Source organism: Betta splendens, chromosome 9, assembly GCF_900634795.4.
Source record: "Betta splendens chromosome 9, fBetSpl5.4, whole genome shotgun sequence".
NCBI classification, from domain to species: Eukaryota; Metazoa; Chordata; class Actinopteri; order Anabantiformes; family Osphronemidae; genus Betta; species Betta splendens.
The window spans coordinates 6,490,119-6,506,330 of NC_040889.2; the positions used below are offsets into that span (position 1 = coordinate 6,490,119).

General features: G+C 46.1%; 1 protein-coding gene across 20 annotated transcripts in view; it reads right to left on the bottom strand.

The window, feature by feature from the left end:
- wnk1b (WNK lysine deficient protein kinase 1b) overlaps positions 1-16,212 on the bottom strand; it is a 56,482-nt gene that overhangs the window by 29,740 nt on the left and 10,530 nt on the right. For 19 of the 20 annotated variants that reach the window (XM_029160824.3, XM_029160828.3, XM_029160825.3 and 16 more), the window contains exon 3: positions 644-816. In XM_029160824.3, the coding sequence (XP_029016657.1) occupies positions 644-816 (173 nt within the window). Of the gene's footprint in view, positions 1-643; positions 817-3,330; positions 3,473-16,212 lie in introns of those variants that run through there. The other variant, XM_041072037.2, reaches the window with a different exon arrangement.

Here is a 16,212-nt window from a genome sequence, read left to right on the forward strand (position 1 = left end):
CTTTGGTTCACCGTCCCACTCTTTGGTTTTGGGTTATTTAGACAGACTGCACTGTCTCGTGGTCCATCCCTCTCCCCTGTGGTCTGACCCGACACATGAATCATTTGGTCTATCTCTCTGGCAGGAATGAGGGAAATGTGCAGCACAAGCACCGGCAGCTGGCAGGGGGGTTGATGCCCCATGATGCACTGCAGGGACATGTTGTATTAGCGCCTACCATTTCATATCATGTCATTCATTCGATGTTTTTCAGCAGAGAACCTGCACGGTAAAAACCATCTCAGACACATCACAGAGATGTAAACACGTGGATGGGGATGACAAGAGACCCCTGAACGATTTATAATTCATCACGCATGTGGTAAATCCTCCATCTGTCTAAGACATGATCACTGTTCAGTGGAACCAGGTCGCTCTCTGAAAGGTCACACAAAGACTCAGCCAGCAGAACAACCAGTAGGTGTCTAAAACACACACAGACATGCACCAGACGCACCAGCTGAAACACTAACAGCTGCTTGAACCACAGAAATCATGCAGAGACGTGAGGCATGTACGTATGAGGCAGCGCTTTTAAACATCAAGGGAACAAACCATACTGGTTTGAGAGCGCAGACGGTCCAGTGTGTAGTCGTGTACTCACGTTTTCAGCGTGCCAGATGTCATGAGCTCCGTGACCAGAACAATACATTTCTTTCCTTTGCACGGTCCCTCCCAGGAGTCGTAGAAACGGACAATGTTAGGATGCTGGAGACCCTTCAACATCCCGGCCTCCTCTTTGAAGCGCTGACGCTCGGACTTGGACAGTTTACGATCCTATACAGAGGCCAGAGGAGGAAGATTAGTCATAGACTCACAAACATTCTCTATCTGACAACTGGAGGAGCGAAGCGTTGAGCTGCACAATAGATTTAGTCAGATTTATAGTACAACGCTATCGTCAAGAGTGATTATAATCAAAACAAGCAGGAGGAGGTTTGGAGAGAAGAAATTTGACTAGAGCAGCACAACGAGGATGTGCAGAGAGGAGGAGGAACGTTAATGTATGCTCGCACAAACACGGCTCTACAGTGTGAATATAGGAGGAAAAGCAGTGATGCTGAACACGCAGGTAAACAGGGACTGTCAGAAAGATGCTGCCATCAAAATGTAGCTTAAGAGAAGAACACAGATGAAACAAACAGTCCTTTCATCTTGACTGAAAGAAGCCACAAACATCCATCAGAGCGAGTCTGCGGCTGTGTTTTCATCTATGCCCCATGTGGTTTTCACCCTCAGCTCTTCTCTACGTCATTTCATTTCACGCTGATGTCGTGACAACCCCTCCATTAGGTCCTATTATATAACGCATGTACTGTAGGTGAGTCAGACACATGTCCAGTCGGGTTTTTTCCCCACATGTTTTTGATGCAGGCTTTAAATCTCACACCACGCTTCGGCTAAGGCTTTATTAGCCACGGCCGTAGCCACCTGGTTAGCGCTTGACCAAAACAAGCTAAGAAAAGAAAGTTACAGTCGACATTCTTTCATCTTGTGGATGACAAGCTTCTTAGAAAAAGCCTTTGCACACAGTTTAATGGGCATTCCGGCTTTACCAGTGAGACCTCAACAAACACAGATGTAAAGGGCACCGTAGGCGGGACAGTGATGTCCACAGTGATGTCTGTGTGCATGAACACGTGAAGATTTGCAATCACATGTTATGTGTTTGTTGGAGGAGAAGACATCTCATTATGAAGGAAGCATCACCATTTTTGTGTGCTGTCTCCACCAGCACTTGACCTAAAGCATGCGTGCTTCGAGTTCCATCACCGGCTCTGTGTCTAACCACAGGCGACACATTCAGCACATCAATGGCCCAAAAATAAACAGAGTCGTAGCTGCCTGACAATAAAACGCTGTGACGACACCTCGATATTTAGACAAAGCACAACTTCCTGTGAGACTCTAAATTATGAAGGTGCTCAAGCCGCGTATGAAGTGTTCACAGCCACGGTTACGAGAGGACTCTTCCAGATATGACAACCACCTACAAGCATCAGCAGCACTTATGCAAGGGGATAATGAAGTGCTTCCATAAGGTTTCATCATGAACCTTCCAGGGGATGGAATTACCGCTCCACAAACAAAGGCCGTGTAGGTTGACAGGAATTTGCTTTTGCTTTTGAAGCAACTATTTAAAGACACTCCAGCTCATTTGTTGGAGGGTAGACACCTATTGCCAGGAACAATATCAGGATTGTCACCATGGCAACCTTTTTTTCCACAATTAATATTTTGTGAATCAGGGGCTTTCTTTTGACAGGACTGTGGCATTTCTATTGAGTGCATTCACACAAAAAAAGGGTTAAAAGCCACCAATCGAGTAACACTTTAGTACTAAATAAACTTTTTATTGTTGAAAGATTCTTCCGTGATGGACAATGTGTTGGACGATGAGCTCATGCTTGTGGTGCGAGCAGGGGCCTCATCTACAGCATGACTTACTGTAGACATATACTGGGTCTGAAAGCCTGAGAGGACGTGCATAGAATCTGATCGTGTGCGTCAGAGCTCATAACCGCTTATCCCCTCATCCTACAGCAAACACTTCCCCATACGGCCCATTAGCGAAGAAGGCACGGAGTCATCAGCGTCTGCCTGAAGCCCTCGCTCCCGTTCTTCCAGGCCCCCCCCAGCCCGTATTACAATCACATGACCCTGTGGTCACATGACAATAGCTGCAGGTCACCCAACTGACTGGAAGCTAGCATTCCATTTCTCAGCAGCACTTAGAGAAGACCCTGACCACCCATATCACGGTTCCCCCAGGGCACCAGGAGATTACTTCCCTCTCTCACTCTCTTTATTTCGTCCTCTCCTCACATTGTGTGTGTGTGTGTGTGTGTGTGTGTGTGTGTGTGTGTGTGTGTGTGTGTGTGTGTGTGTGTGTGCCCACAGATGTGAGCAGACAGCAAGTCTAAAGGGGTGGAGGGAGGGTCGGTGCTCCTCCATTATTAATGTTTCCTCCTCCATTGTAGTGTATAAGTGGGCACACATCACTAACACACTTGCTTTGTGAACGGCAGCGCGCACACGGCACAACAAGCAACAAACTTGTTGTCGGGATGCGACTCCTTAAAGGAATTTATTTGATCTACTGCGTCTCCTGCTTGGGGGTGGTTTGTTTTCCGGCTTCCTTTCAACCACTCTCTTTCCTTCTTCTGCTCCAAGCTTGAAAACATCATGAGACTTGAGTTTGTCAGTGTGCTAAACACTCCTCTCCTACCCACACACACAAACACACACAAACTTACACAAACACACACCTAGACAGGCCCGTACACTAACCTGCCGCTTCTTATCTCACACTCCTCAGTCTCTAAGCCTCGGCGCCTTTTCGGCCCCATCATGTGAGCAACGCACCAGGTGGAAGGAGTTTGCACCAGATGACCCAAGGAAATTCAGACATGGCACACTACAGTAACACTCACTGGAGAAAAATCACAATACCAGTTGTTTCACCACACTCAACTTGCAGGATGTTTTCCAAAGGGTCTAGTCTCTGCAGGGGACAGTGGAAAATTAAATGAAGAAAAATAATTACATATGATCCATTTCTCAAGCTTTCCATTACATAACCAGAATCCTACTGTTTACATGAGGGACTACAGTGTCCATAAGGGATGAAAAGGAGAAAAAAAAACTTATATAGGTCATGTCTTAGTTGCTTAATTCTCAAAAATCAAAGCCTGTAACTATTTCAGCTACTGTACTAAACAGCTTTCCAGAATAAAGGAAGACCTGTTACCTGGGTCTGTTAGTGTTTATGGTCCTCTCAGACAGGTATTTATTAGGGTGCATTACCTGGAAATGATAGCTGGGTATGTTCTGGAGATTCTCACACAAATCTGTTCCTGTTTCACTGGAAAAACCTTCCTCCCAGGACGTACATGTACGTGCTCGTACGCCAGCACTGTCACACGACAAATACCTCCTCCACAGCTCACAGCCTCGCGTAGCCGACAACGGCAGCGCACACTGTAACACAACACGCCCACTAACGAGGGTCAGAGCACGAGAGGGGAACATCTGTTATCAATAAGTGATTGAAAAATGGATGAACGCTCTCCGGGAGAAATGAAAGAACAAGAACATGTTTTACGTCAAACAAACTCAACAGCAGCCTTAATATCTGCCTTCACCTGTGTGCTTGCTCCTTTATTTCCCCATCCCTTGCGTCTCGCTCACCATTTTCACCAGCTTCCACCTTTCTCTCCTATTAGGGCGGTTTTGGGTTTCCCATCAATCACCAGGTCACATATTGCGGTAACCAGGGACACGTGCATGCGTCCGTGTCTGTGTGTGAAGTGTAATTTGAGACGGCGATGGCTGGAAAAATACATGTTTTTTTGGTGAACAGGGAGCAGAACTAACAGTCAGGTGTCCTGCTTCCACACATATTGTGTGTGTTTGTGAGCTGACAATAGGTGCCATCGCTGCCTGCAACTCACTGTGCAGCCTATTGTCTCCTCCCGGTGCCTGGCTGTGTACAACACAAACACGGTGCGGTCATCACCCTCTGGTCTGGCCGGTCACGCCTCATCTCCCCTCCTCCTCCTCCTCAAATCTCTGGTCTCATCTTCCCTTTCCTTTTAATCTCCTTTTCACTGTATCATTTCCTTCTTTCCATTCACGGGATTCCCCCAGAATTCAAACAGGATGCTTTTCAAATATGCACCCCCCCCGTTCAGTAGTCTCGCTCCAAGTGTAATGAGAGGAAATCTGAAAGTAATGAGCGCAGTGTTTATCCTTAAATAAAGTGTTAATCCTGAGCAGAACAGCACGCCACACACAAAGGATAACACAATAATCCTCAGTTTGAGGGCTAATGAGTAAAACAGTGACACGCTGGGCCTCTCAAACGCTCAGATAAAAAAACAAAAACATTTTACCTGTACATTCTGTTACAACATGTCTATGGCACCATGACCTTTAAGCTTGTCCCATTCCAAGCCTAATAATCTAATGTAATGCCTGATCCTGAATCAGCTGAGCAACCTCTTCCAATAGCTATAACACTAATAAAGCGCCACTCATTAATTGCGGTCCTGATTAGCAGCTAACAATGCCCGCCTTTGTCACACAGAAAGGTAAACAACGAGTTAAATCAGTCACAAGGTTAACACTGGTCACATTACAAGTTATTTTCATTATCATTGTTATTGAATTAGTATTAGAGGATGATTAGCTAAAGTAAGTATGTTTAAACCTAAATAGAGCTTTTGGAATAATAACAAATTCAATTCTGTTTGCAGAGAGTATAGACAACGTGTGTGTGTGTGTGTGTGTGTGTGTGTGTGTGTGTGTGTGTGTGCGTGCGTGCGTGCGTGTGTGTGTGTAGGGGTGGAGGTAAGAATATCTGCGTGCAAAAGGTTGCAGCCTCAATTTAGCGCAAGTCCACCTGCCTCTGTGTTAACAGGTCATAAAGAAATTGCAGACAGACTGACACGCTGATGGACGTGATCCGCTCCAAAAGAGTCGCACAGACTTTTAAATCTTTTTCTCTACCACCACATGCCAAAGGATGGCAATGCAAAACAGTACAGTAGCCTCATATAAAGCCATAGAGGATCCTCACTGGCTCTATTCCTAAATAGCATTACACCCTACGGGCAGAAGTTCATTATTTTTTTATCTATATATAAAGGAATTCATATCGCAGCCTGTTTTTCTGGTTTGTGTTCCTCTGTGCACGTCTCCCTGGATTCCACAGGGTGTTCACGACGTGTCACTGTGGTCCGGACACTGTTGCAGTGACTGGTGATATAACAAAGGGGTTAGAGAGCAGGCGAAGGCTGTCCCAGATAAAACTATCACATATTCTGCGAGGACTATCGCTTTACACTCCATCAAATCTAGGCCTCGACTGTTAACGCCCGAGCTGAACTTCTAAGGTTTCGCTTTAAAGATCATCAGCGGCCAAAAGCAGTGAGATTCAGCGACAAGTGGATTTTTCCAGGAGGTTCAGTCCGGTCTGATTTAATGCTCTTTATGCTTTAGAGTTTATTAAGGGACACATGGAGATGACATGCTGCCACCATCATGCCCCAGGCCTTTCTACCCAGCAACACACACCATTTGGGAGCTTTTACATAACCCACACATTTTAGGTCACACACAGAGAGGAGAGTAAAAGCAAGCTACTAAAACTATGTGTTGAATATTTAAAGCCTGACGGCTACTCTAAGGGAGTAATCTACTGTCTGTTTACATGCACCGTGCAGCCTTGGCACAAACACATAGTGACTCTTACTCCACATGTTTGACTTTTAGTGTGGACCCGTATCTAATAGCTCTGGTGGTTGTCGAAGGACTAACACAAAGCCTGAACAAACCCATGTGCTCACAAAATAAAACATCCAGCCTCTAAACCCCCAAATGTGGTTCGGTGCCCTTTTCCTCTCCTTGTGGCGGCCTATATTTCGTCAGCAGCGGGTTAGTTGAGATGAGGAGGGGAACTGATTTAGGCTGCAGCCCTGACAGGGTAACCAGAGAAGCTGAGCAGATACAGCCCACGACAGCCCCATGGGCGAGACACCAAAGTCGCCTCAGACAGACAACTGGACCGCCTCCAGATATGTCCAGCAGCACGTTTCCCCCGCGGGCCTGATGGCCGGCCATGCTTTGGTTACATTCAGGTTTTAGGGTTAATTTGTTCCAGATGAGAGTCCTTCGCTGCCAAAGTGCACACTGCTACAAGACATTAGCCTAGATTTCCCAAACTTTTGCCTCTGCTATCTCAGGCACACGTACAGTATGATGGGAAGCAGACAACTCTTTTTCTCATTTGTGGCCTTGCAGAGATGTAGACAAAGAAATGGAACAGAGAAACAGAGACAACTCTCTCCAGATTCAGTAATGACCATGTGCTGCAGACACCGACTAAAGGGAATGGGGAAACAAAAAAGGTGAGTGAGCTTAAAAGTGAAGTCAGAGTAAGAAAATCATGAAGTCTGAATGCACAGATGCTCTTTAAAGTACTTTGTCTGCTAATTTTCTCCTTTTCATTTATAACACTTCCAAAATTAATGACATCTAGACAATATGACAGCTTCCTGTCCAGTCGGCGGTGCAAGCTGCAGTGGCTTTAGAAAGAAGTCGGGAGAGGAGAAAGCTCCAAGAAGAAAGGATGGAGGAAAAGACAACGAAGGCAGAAATAGAGGTTGGATTATATGACACAATGATGCAATAACTGCGAGAACATCATGTGCGCGCACTAATACGCATGGTGTAGGGTTACTGCAGAGGTGCCTGTCTGTCTCAGCAACGCCTCGCCGAGAGACAGAGATGTCAGCGTGACAAGGACTGAGTCAGTCCGACGCAGAGATGATGCAGACGGACACCCAGTTATCCCCGTTTAGACTTGGTCTGGCTCAACTAAAGGGATGATGAGAGTTGCTTCTGTACAGACATAGGAACAGAGTATGGATTTAAGGGAAACTACGTTAATAAAATAACAAACAGGAGGATGCAGCAGATGCTAATGACTGATCAGACCGAGGGAGAAAGAGAGCGGGGAATGAGGAGACAGGGCATATTGGAAGACATGATTTGAGGAGGAGAGGGCTAAAATGGGAGGAGACGACAGGAGGTGGGACGGAGCATGTAATGAGCTGTCAACTGAGACAAAAGCAGAATTGTATAACTTCATAATGAGTCTCACTCTCAGGAAAGTGTAATGACAACAAGGCCCCTAACTACAGCAGATCGCACACAATGTAACCAAGAAAACCATTATATCACCATAACCACAAGCCATGATTAAAACTTTTAACAAAGACGCTTTTATGAAGGGAAAGGTTTATTCATGAACTGACAGTGCTCTTACCTCTGCAGACGAAGCCTGGCCGACATTGTTCAAAACATAAAGGGCACGAAATTAACTTCTATTTATAAGTCGCAACGGTTTGTCCTAATTCAACAGCTTCCATCAGGCCTATTACATAAGGTTTATTTAAAAAACCTTCAGACTTCATTGTTCAACAGCATAATGCTCTGCGGCCCACGGCCTGGAGTGAGGAGAAGTGAGCTTTAAAATGTGCCTTAGCACGTCACCCTGCAGCCCAACTTGGGTTCTGACCCAGAGGTTAAGAAACAAGTGGCTCTGTTATTTCACCTGCCTCGGTCCCAGTGTAATGGTTGGCAGAGTCTAATTTCAATTCCACACTCAGCAGCTTTCTCACCTGTGCAAAAGTAATGCTATAATTATTGCCAAAGTACACGTGGCTTTACTTGATGATGCCGAGGTGCGACGCTCACAAAACTTTGACATCTCATTGTGCCTATATAGGTTACACTGTATCCTATTTTAAAAAGATAAAAGAGGTCCAGCTTCTTTCACTGGCAACAATGAGCAATGACAATATGGCTTCTAAGCCTGGGTTCACATCCGAGGCTTAAAACAGACACATAAAGAAGTATAAGGTGACATACAGTACAGTAAGCATCATTGGCGAAACTGAGATGCAGAAGTCGAGTCAAATGTAGGCAACCTTCACCTCCAGTAGTCCATCTTTCAGTGCAAGAGACGGGCAAAGGATGGTAAATATTAACATACATAAAAAAAGACAGGGTGGAGAAACAGGAAAAAGAGGCGACACTGTGAGCTGAACTGCCTCCATGCCAAGATAAAACTGCACACAAGCACGTGCTCACATATACAAACAAGTCACATCACGCTGCAGGAGGTTCATGAGAGGTCAGAAAAACAAGATTAAAACAGGGGAAGAAGAAAGTTTGAGAGCGCGCCACGAAGCCAACGCGTCCTCCACAGCGTTGGGACCTGTAGTAGCAGCTCGGGCGCACGCGGAGCGCGTGCGGCTGCACGATCTGCAGGATGTCTGCAAGAGGAGAAGTCTGGTCATCACCATAACTGGCAGCGTTTCAGAGCCGCTCAGGTGCAAAGCCCAGGAGAGGAGGCCGGGGTGGGCGCTCTATGATACGCTCCATCAACAGGCTTCACACACCTGTCCCCACAGACACCTGTGCCAACACACGCAGCACACGGGGGTTCAGGGTAAATCATTCACTTCTCTGATAGAAGGCTGGAAACACAACGCTCTCACTGTTGCTGTGTTAATCACTTTAGAGCACGACGGGATCATCGGCTCGCAACTGGGTCCCACATCAAAGGGCGTTCGCTGGAATCAAACTTAAAAGGCGGCCTAGTTTTTCTGTCCGAACTCCCACGCTCGCTCAGAGAGATCGCCGACGCCGGCACCGGACCTCGTCAGCGCAATCCTTCCGTTTCCAGCCTCACTCTCTCTACAGATGCGGGCTAACGGGGGGGGGCTTTAACTGTAAAAGAACAGAGCACTTTCAAGCTAAAGTTCACAACGTTTTTACTTCCTTCAAGCTTATTTTTCTGCAACCAAAGAAGGAATCAAACCAAAAGCAGACCAGCTCAACGTCCTGATACAGCAACAAAATAGGGAACCGTTTAAGGCGAACTTGACTGATCTTCATAAATCTTTTATAATGAGCTGCTGTGCACAGGCACGGCTCACCTGCGTAGAGGAAACTGTCATTATCTGAGGTTACATCGCTAAACAACACTGGCATGAAGATAATGAATAAGGAAATTCAGATGTTCAATGCATGTTTGTGTGTGACTGGTATGTGATGGACAGCTGCCAGCTGTTACGGTGGTGACACAACAAAGCTACAGAACCAGGATGCTTCATAAATTATAAATTACTAAATAACCAAGTGTACAGAGAAAAGTATGTACAACACACAGCAAGACTTGAGTTTGTACACGGTCTCAAACTGAAAGCAGTCACAAACACACTTCCTGTATTTACTTTTCTGCTCTTGCAGCAACTTTACACTTTACCAACGCTGTCTTCACTACAGAATAACAAAGCTTCTGCACGCAGTGATAAAGTAGAGTGATGAGGGACTAAGATGCACTGAGAGCACACAGTCAGCACTTCACGTGTGTTGAGGGAGTTTGTCTCTGTTTTCACCCGCGTCTGTTCGTCTGTCATCATTCAGGGTCTCCTCCAATAGAACCTTTCAGTGACCCGACCTCTGACCCTAAACATGACCTCGGCCCCCTCGACTCAAGGAGCCTCTCAATCCTTCTCCTCGTCTGCGTTTCCACGTCGGTGTGAATGCACTGATGTAGATGGCGCATGTGTCCATCAAACTGTTTGCACAGCTACAGCATATTTACATCTGAACCTGAGCTATTTGCCCTCTTTGACCCACCAGAGAAGAGCAAGGACTTCCAATCATTTCTGCAGCAAGGGCCTGAGAACGGAGCAGAAAACTTTAAAGATGGAGCAGGTTTATGTGAGACTCTACATTAAGTCTACAGTAGATACAAGTGTGTTTTTGGTCACTAAGGTAGAATAAATAAACTTTAAATTAATTTAGTCAGTGCCGACAGTCTGCTGCTCTGAGCTTCATTCATGCATTTATCTGTCTGTTTATTGGGATTTTAAGAGTATACGCTATGAGAAATAGAGGCCACGGTTGCTCTCTGCTCAGGGAGTACACTCACACTGAGTTTACTGGGGTGAAAGTAATTTCAATATGTTCCAGATGCCTTCCAGAAGAGAGAGGAGTGAGGAGAGGAGCCTAGCAAGGAGACCAGTGAAGGTAAATAAAGAAGGCAGAGCTGAAAATATGAATCATGCGCCGCTGTTGCTGTTGCTAACACCTCCAGCCCACAAGACTGCTATTTATAGTTGCAGAAAAGGGGAAGCGGCGAAGAAGACGAGTTCAGAGAAGCAGCGTAACACCGAGAGCAGACAGTAGGAAGAGTAATGAAAGATTGAGCAGAACCAGAGACGAAAAAGGAAAAGCGGCGAGGGACAGACAGAAGAGACAGACAGGAGCAGGAGAAACAGAGAGGGAATGAATGTGAGTCCGATCGAGAAAATACCAGGGTCCACCTGCAGCCGTCTGCATGACGGATGCACCGACAGACCAATGGATACAGACGCGGAAAATGAAGAAATAAGCAAAGATATTGAAAAAGACGTTACAGCCCCTCACGTTCATGACAGTGACGCTCACACACCCACTGGTGCTGGATTTCCTGCTGGAGCGTCACACCCGTCAGTCAGCTCCCCGCTGGCAAACAAATCCATCACTAACCTGCCAAACCCCATTAACAACAGCAGGCGTGTATCTGTGTGCAAGTTCTTTCATGCCGCTTATTCTTAATGTTGTTGTATAAAACACAAAAGCAGCAAACAACCCATCATGTTTTGTTAGTAACACAGACACTCGCTGGTGGAACCTGTTTGGGTCTATGTAAAAAAATAATCTATAAATAATGAAGTCTTGACCACAGTCTGGTTTGGGGGTGATGATAATTCCTGTGGTGACCTGTTACGTCCAACACAGCCTGGTCTGTCCTCACACACGCACACACACACACGCACACACACACTCAACAGAACACACCATCGATATGAAACACCATCGCTCCGCTTCCTCAGGCTCCCCCCGCTCATCCCTTTACATCATCTTCTCATTTCTCGCTCGCCCGCACCAAGCTAGTGAGCTGCAACAGAGCTAATGTTTGGGCTAATTAAGGACATTCCCCCGCACCGCAGTCAGCAGATTTGCTCTTTCGACATAATGGAGGTTTAGAGTTAAATCCTCCCTAAAATGTGCTGGAAAATACCTGCCGAGGGTCCGTAGCCTCTGGAGTTCACCGTCCAGCCGGACACGAGGCCACGTGCTGTCATACCTTTTATGTGGTCTTATTGTAGCTGTTCATCTGGAGATTAACAGTTGCAAGGTTAAAAAACACCAACATGCAAAAACTCAAACTAATAGCAAATGCAAGAGGCGCAGCTCCTCTAAACTGATGAACAGGGTGGTGCTTAATGGGCTGTGTAGCTGCAGACTGGTGAGAGGGCACGCGTTCTCCCCCATAATGCCACAGTGATAGCGAAACGCTCATGAAAGAGCATTCGTTCACAGCTAATGGGCGGCAGGTTCAGGAGTGGAGGGGTTTCTGTCCCATCATCCCGTCAGCCTCAGAGATTAATATCGGTCAAGCAGGAGAAGATCGAGGGGAGCTCCTTTAGTGTCTGTTATAAAGACAAGGTTAAATATAGTCAGCGCGAGCGGCAGAAGCTTATCAAATCCATGCACGTGACGCACACAGGTAGCAGCGAACCGGCGGCCGACCACAACGTCTGAAAGACGCCTCTCGACTCAGAAGCGGCTGTGACGAGGCCCGCGTGCTCATGCGCCGACCACAGACGGCGGATGTGCTACAGACTGGCGGTTTGGTGCCACCTGCAACGCACGCTGCAACAGTGCTACAAGCATCGTTTGCTCTCCCACCATGATAACTCGCCTTATAAAGGCAACATGGGCAAACTTTCACGCAACTAAAGAAATAGAAAAGCAGGATACTGTTTAAAAAAAACGAAGCTATTCCTGGTTGACATGCTTTGAACCTGTTCTTCTGCAAACACGGCCACATAGCTGTGCATGCGTGGCCACCCACACGTCAAACACACAAAGCCACAGCGACCATAAGTATGGAGCTACTGATAGAATGACGCCTGGATCTCTCCAGTGTGTGAACTCCTCTAAAATCAGTTTATTACTGAACCGCCTGCAACACTGACGGACTCCTCACGGCTGCACCAACACTGTGTGAGCTGCTCTGCTCTGCATATTGAATATACAGCGGAGCAGACAATGGCTGAAGTACACAGGTTGAATGGGAGCAGCATCCGACCACAGGGGATCTACAGTCCATTACCTCCTAAAGCTCCCCATTAAGTGTCTGTCTCACGCTCCTGTCTGCGTCACCCTCGCTTTCTCTGCCGCTGTCTGAAACGGCCTCGTCCTGTCTGTCGCCCTCCGTCTCTGTCTGTGTTCATCTCTGAATATCACGCGCTCATTCCGCCGTGTTTTTCCATCAGCCTTTCCTGTCCCTCTGATTTGTCTGGGGCTCTTTCTGCCCTCGTCTTTGCCTTTATCTCTCTCTCGTGTGCCACTGTTGCTCATGGCTGATCTCTCTGGCTGTTTCGCTGTCTGCTTCTCTCTCTCTGTTCATTAAGATGGAGAAGCAGCTCCAGCCTGGTATCTCCCTTGGTTGCTCTATATTTGTCGCCGAGCTTTTATTGCTGCAATTGTAACTAAATTACACAAATTTCCTTTCAATAGGCCTAATTTCTTACACACAGAAAGAGATAGATATTTTTTTTATCAAACACTGATGGATGGACAACAGTGACATGCAGTCAGTGTAGGCAGGGGAGGCGGGGCCTCACCTCGCCTGACAACAATAATATGACACAATATGACTAAAATAACAGAATAAAAATTCATGTCTGTCCATTGATCTATGTTATAAATGTTTCTGGAAATCAAATTATGTTAACATTTTTCCTGATGTAATATGGTGAGAAACTGAAAGTGTGGCAGAAACAGCCCCGATGCAAAAACTGTCAGAATATGGGCTAATACAAGACGTAATCAGTTTCTGTTCCACATCTGGTCTCCAGTATATCGTTTGCAGCCTACAGATGGATTTGTTTTACACCATGGCTTTTCAGATCGCGCTAAAATGTGCAGAAAAACCTAAAAAAAAATGAGGGGAGGCTGAACAGGTGTGTGCTTCATCCAGCAGGGGGCGCTGCTGTCGTCCTTCACCATTTGTGGCATGTAACAAATAGTTTTCAATTTCTTAAAAAAACGTACCGAATGACACTAAGTAAAAAAATTCAAGTGCTTGAAGTGAAGTATTCTGTTATTCTAATGAAAAGCAAACCTGTAAACCTGATTAAAGCAGAATTTAAAGTTTTAAAAACAACTTAAAACTTCACAAAGGGTCAACATTGAACATTTACACCTTTCTATACTTTAGAATGAGTATGACAAACATTTTCCTTTAGATGACATGGGAATGATGATAAAATATGAACCGTGGCCAGTGGTAATATGCATTCTCACAATTAAATAGTGAAAAATACTCCTATGTTATTATAATTGTAAAATCTGACCCCAGACACCAGTGAGAAAGATGAGCAAATGTCTCCACTGCCATCACTTCTTCTCCCTGATCTTTTGTTCTGTGTGTGTGTCTGTGTGTGTGTGTGTGTGTGTGTGTCCCTTTTTCCTGAGCCGTGAACACCACCCTCCCCTCAGTGCAGCTAAGCCAGAGTCAACAACAGGTTGACAGAGGTGAGCTGTTTATTACCCATAATGAATAGACAATGCAATGCAAGCCGCACACACGCGCACGCACACGCACACGCACACGCACACACACACAGGCACAGAAAAGCCAGAGACAAGAGTAAACAAACAGACCTGACCTCCGTGTCAACCCTGCTTGGTGTGTATGCATGTGCGCCTTGCTTGTTTGTGTGAGCGGGAGGAAAACTGTGCTTTCAGAGCACAGTGTTTCTGATTTAGCAGATAGAATGTAACAACGCGTCACATGTCACAGATCATGTTCTCTCCCTGCCTCTGCATCCCCATCCTTGTAAAGAGGGAACGTTACCTTTAAAGGACAGCGACAGGACCCGGCGTCTGCTGACAGCACCCAACATTTGACCTTTTGATTCAGAGATAAATCCACTAGGCAACATTCCCACATCCTGCCTGGCGTCATCACAGACACTCATTTCACTTCTAAATGCACCAGCGCTTAAGATGAACATGAAAACACTGCGCCTGGAATCTCATCAACTGCCTTCAGCTTCAAGCCGGTCGGCTCGTGGACCTCCACTCGTCTGGACGCAGGCCTTGTGACAGAAGCCAACTGCTACATGTAACACACACAGGGGGTTTTAGTGTTTTCACAGCATGCAGTACTTTGAATTCGTGAAGAAATACTGAGAAGCAATGTTGGCAGCCGTCTCATGATAGCTTAGTTTATTGCACATTATAATGATTTATGGCAGATGATGGTTGCAAATCATGCAGCTGTTCGTCCTCGCACCCGACCACAGCATTAGGGGGACAGAAGGGGCTTTCCCGTGAGTTCAAACACTACTGAGCAGTGCATACCATCCATGTGACCTCGCTCTGCGGCGATTACATCATTCAGACCGTGGCTTATGAGAGATTGACTCCTAATCTGGTGGGGAGAACTTCCTACCTCGCTGACCACAGAGTGTGTGATTGTGTGCGCTGATCCTGCTTCCACTGACTCAGCATTGTTGTGGCCCTAATTCTCTCTCCACTAAGTGACCATGAAAGTAACTATTGAGATTAAAACTCAAATCAGCTGTTGAGCACTTAAAACCTAGGTCAATGATTTGCACCAACAAACACAAACAATCTGTGTATTTCCTTTATTTAACATCAAAATCGAGCCAGTTCTGCAAACTTCCCCTTTGACTTCACCTCTTATTTGGAGGGAGTAACGCATATCAAGCTGAGCCTGTACACGCACAGAAACACGCACCAGACGGTGACACACATATATCGACTTTGACAAATGCAGCCACACACAGTCTCCACACATTCTGCTCTAGTTATGGCTCAGCAGATGACACTCGGCTGCTTGGCTGCTATTTATAGCACAGAAACAAAATGAGGAAAAATCCCATCTCATCTCTTTCTTTGCTCCCTCCCTCCGTCCGTCTGTCCGTCTGTCTGTCTGTCTGTCCGTCCGTCTGTCTGTCCGTCTGTCCGTCCGTCTGTCCGTCCCTCCCTCCCTCTGCGTCCCAAGAGGCTTTAGCTGAGGTCATTGAGGATGCGGAGTGTGAGAGCGACGCAACCAAAGAAGAAGAAGAAAAGGAAGCCAGACACTGGGAGAGATACAAAATGGGACAGAATGCGACAAATACGAAAACACAGACATGCACAGGCACCAATGCAACACTTTGTTCATCAGCTCGCTCTTCTTCACGTCTATTTTGAGATGTAAATGAACCTGTTAAACCCAAACCAGATTTTTTTTACTTGAGCATCAGCTGTTTGTATTAGCAACAGTGCTGCAGTTATGTTTGGAATTACTGTTTTTCTAGTGAATTAAGTTTAATCAGATATTTAGCCTGTCATTCATTTAAAGTCACAACTCATACAGTGTCAAAGATAAAGCTGACTGATATATTTTCTGTACCAAGTGGCATGAAAATGTAAAGAATTGCCATCAGATAAAGACTTAGAATGCAAATCCGTGGAGGGGGGTTCATTCAGGCCTGCAAAGCATTCCAACACCGAGGAATGACATCT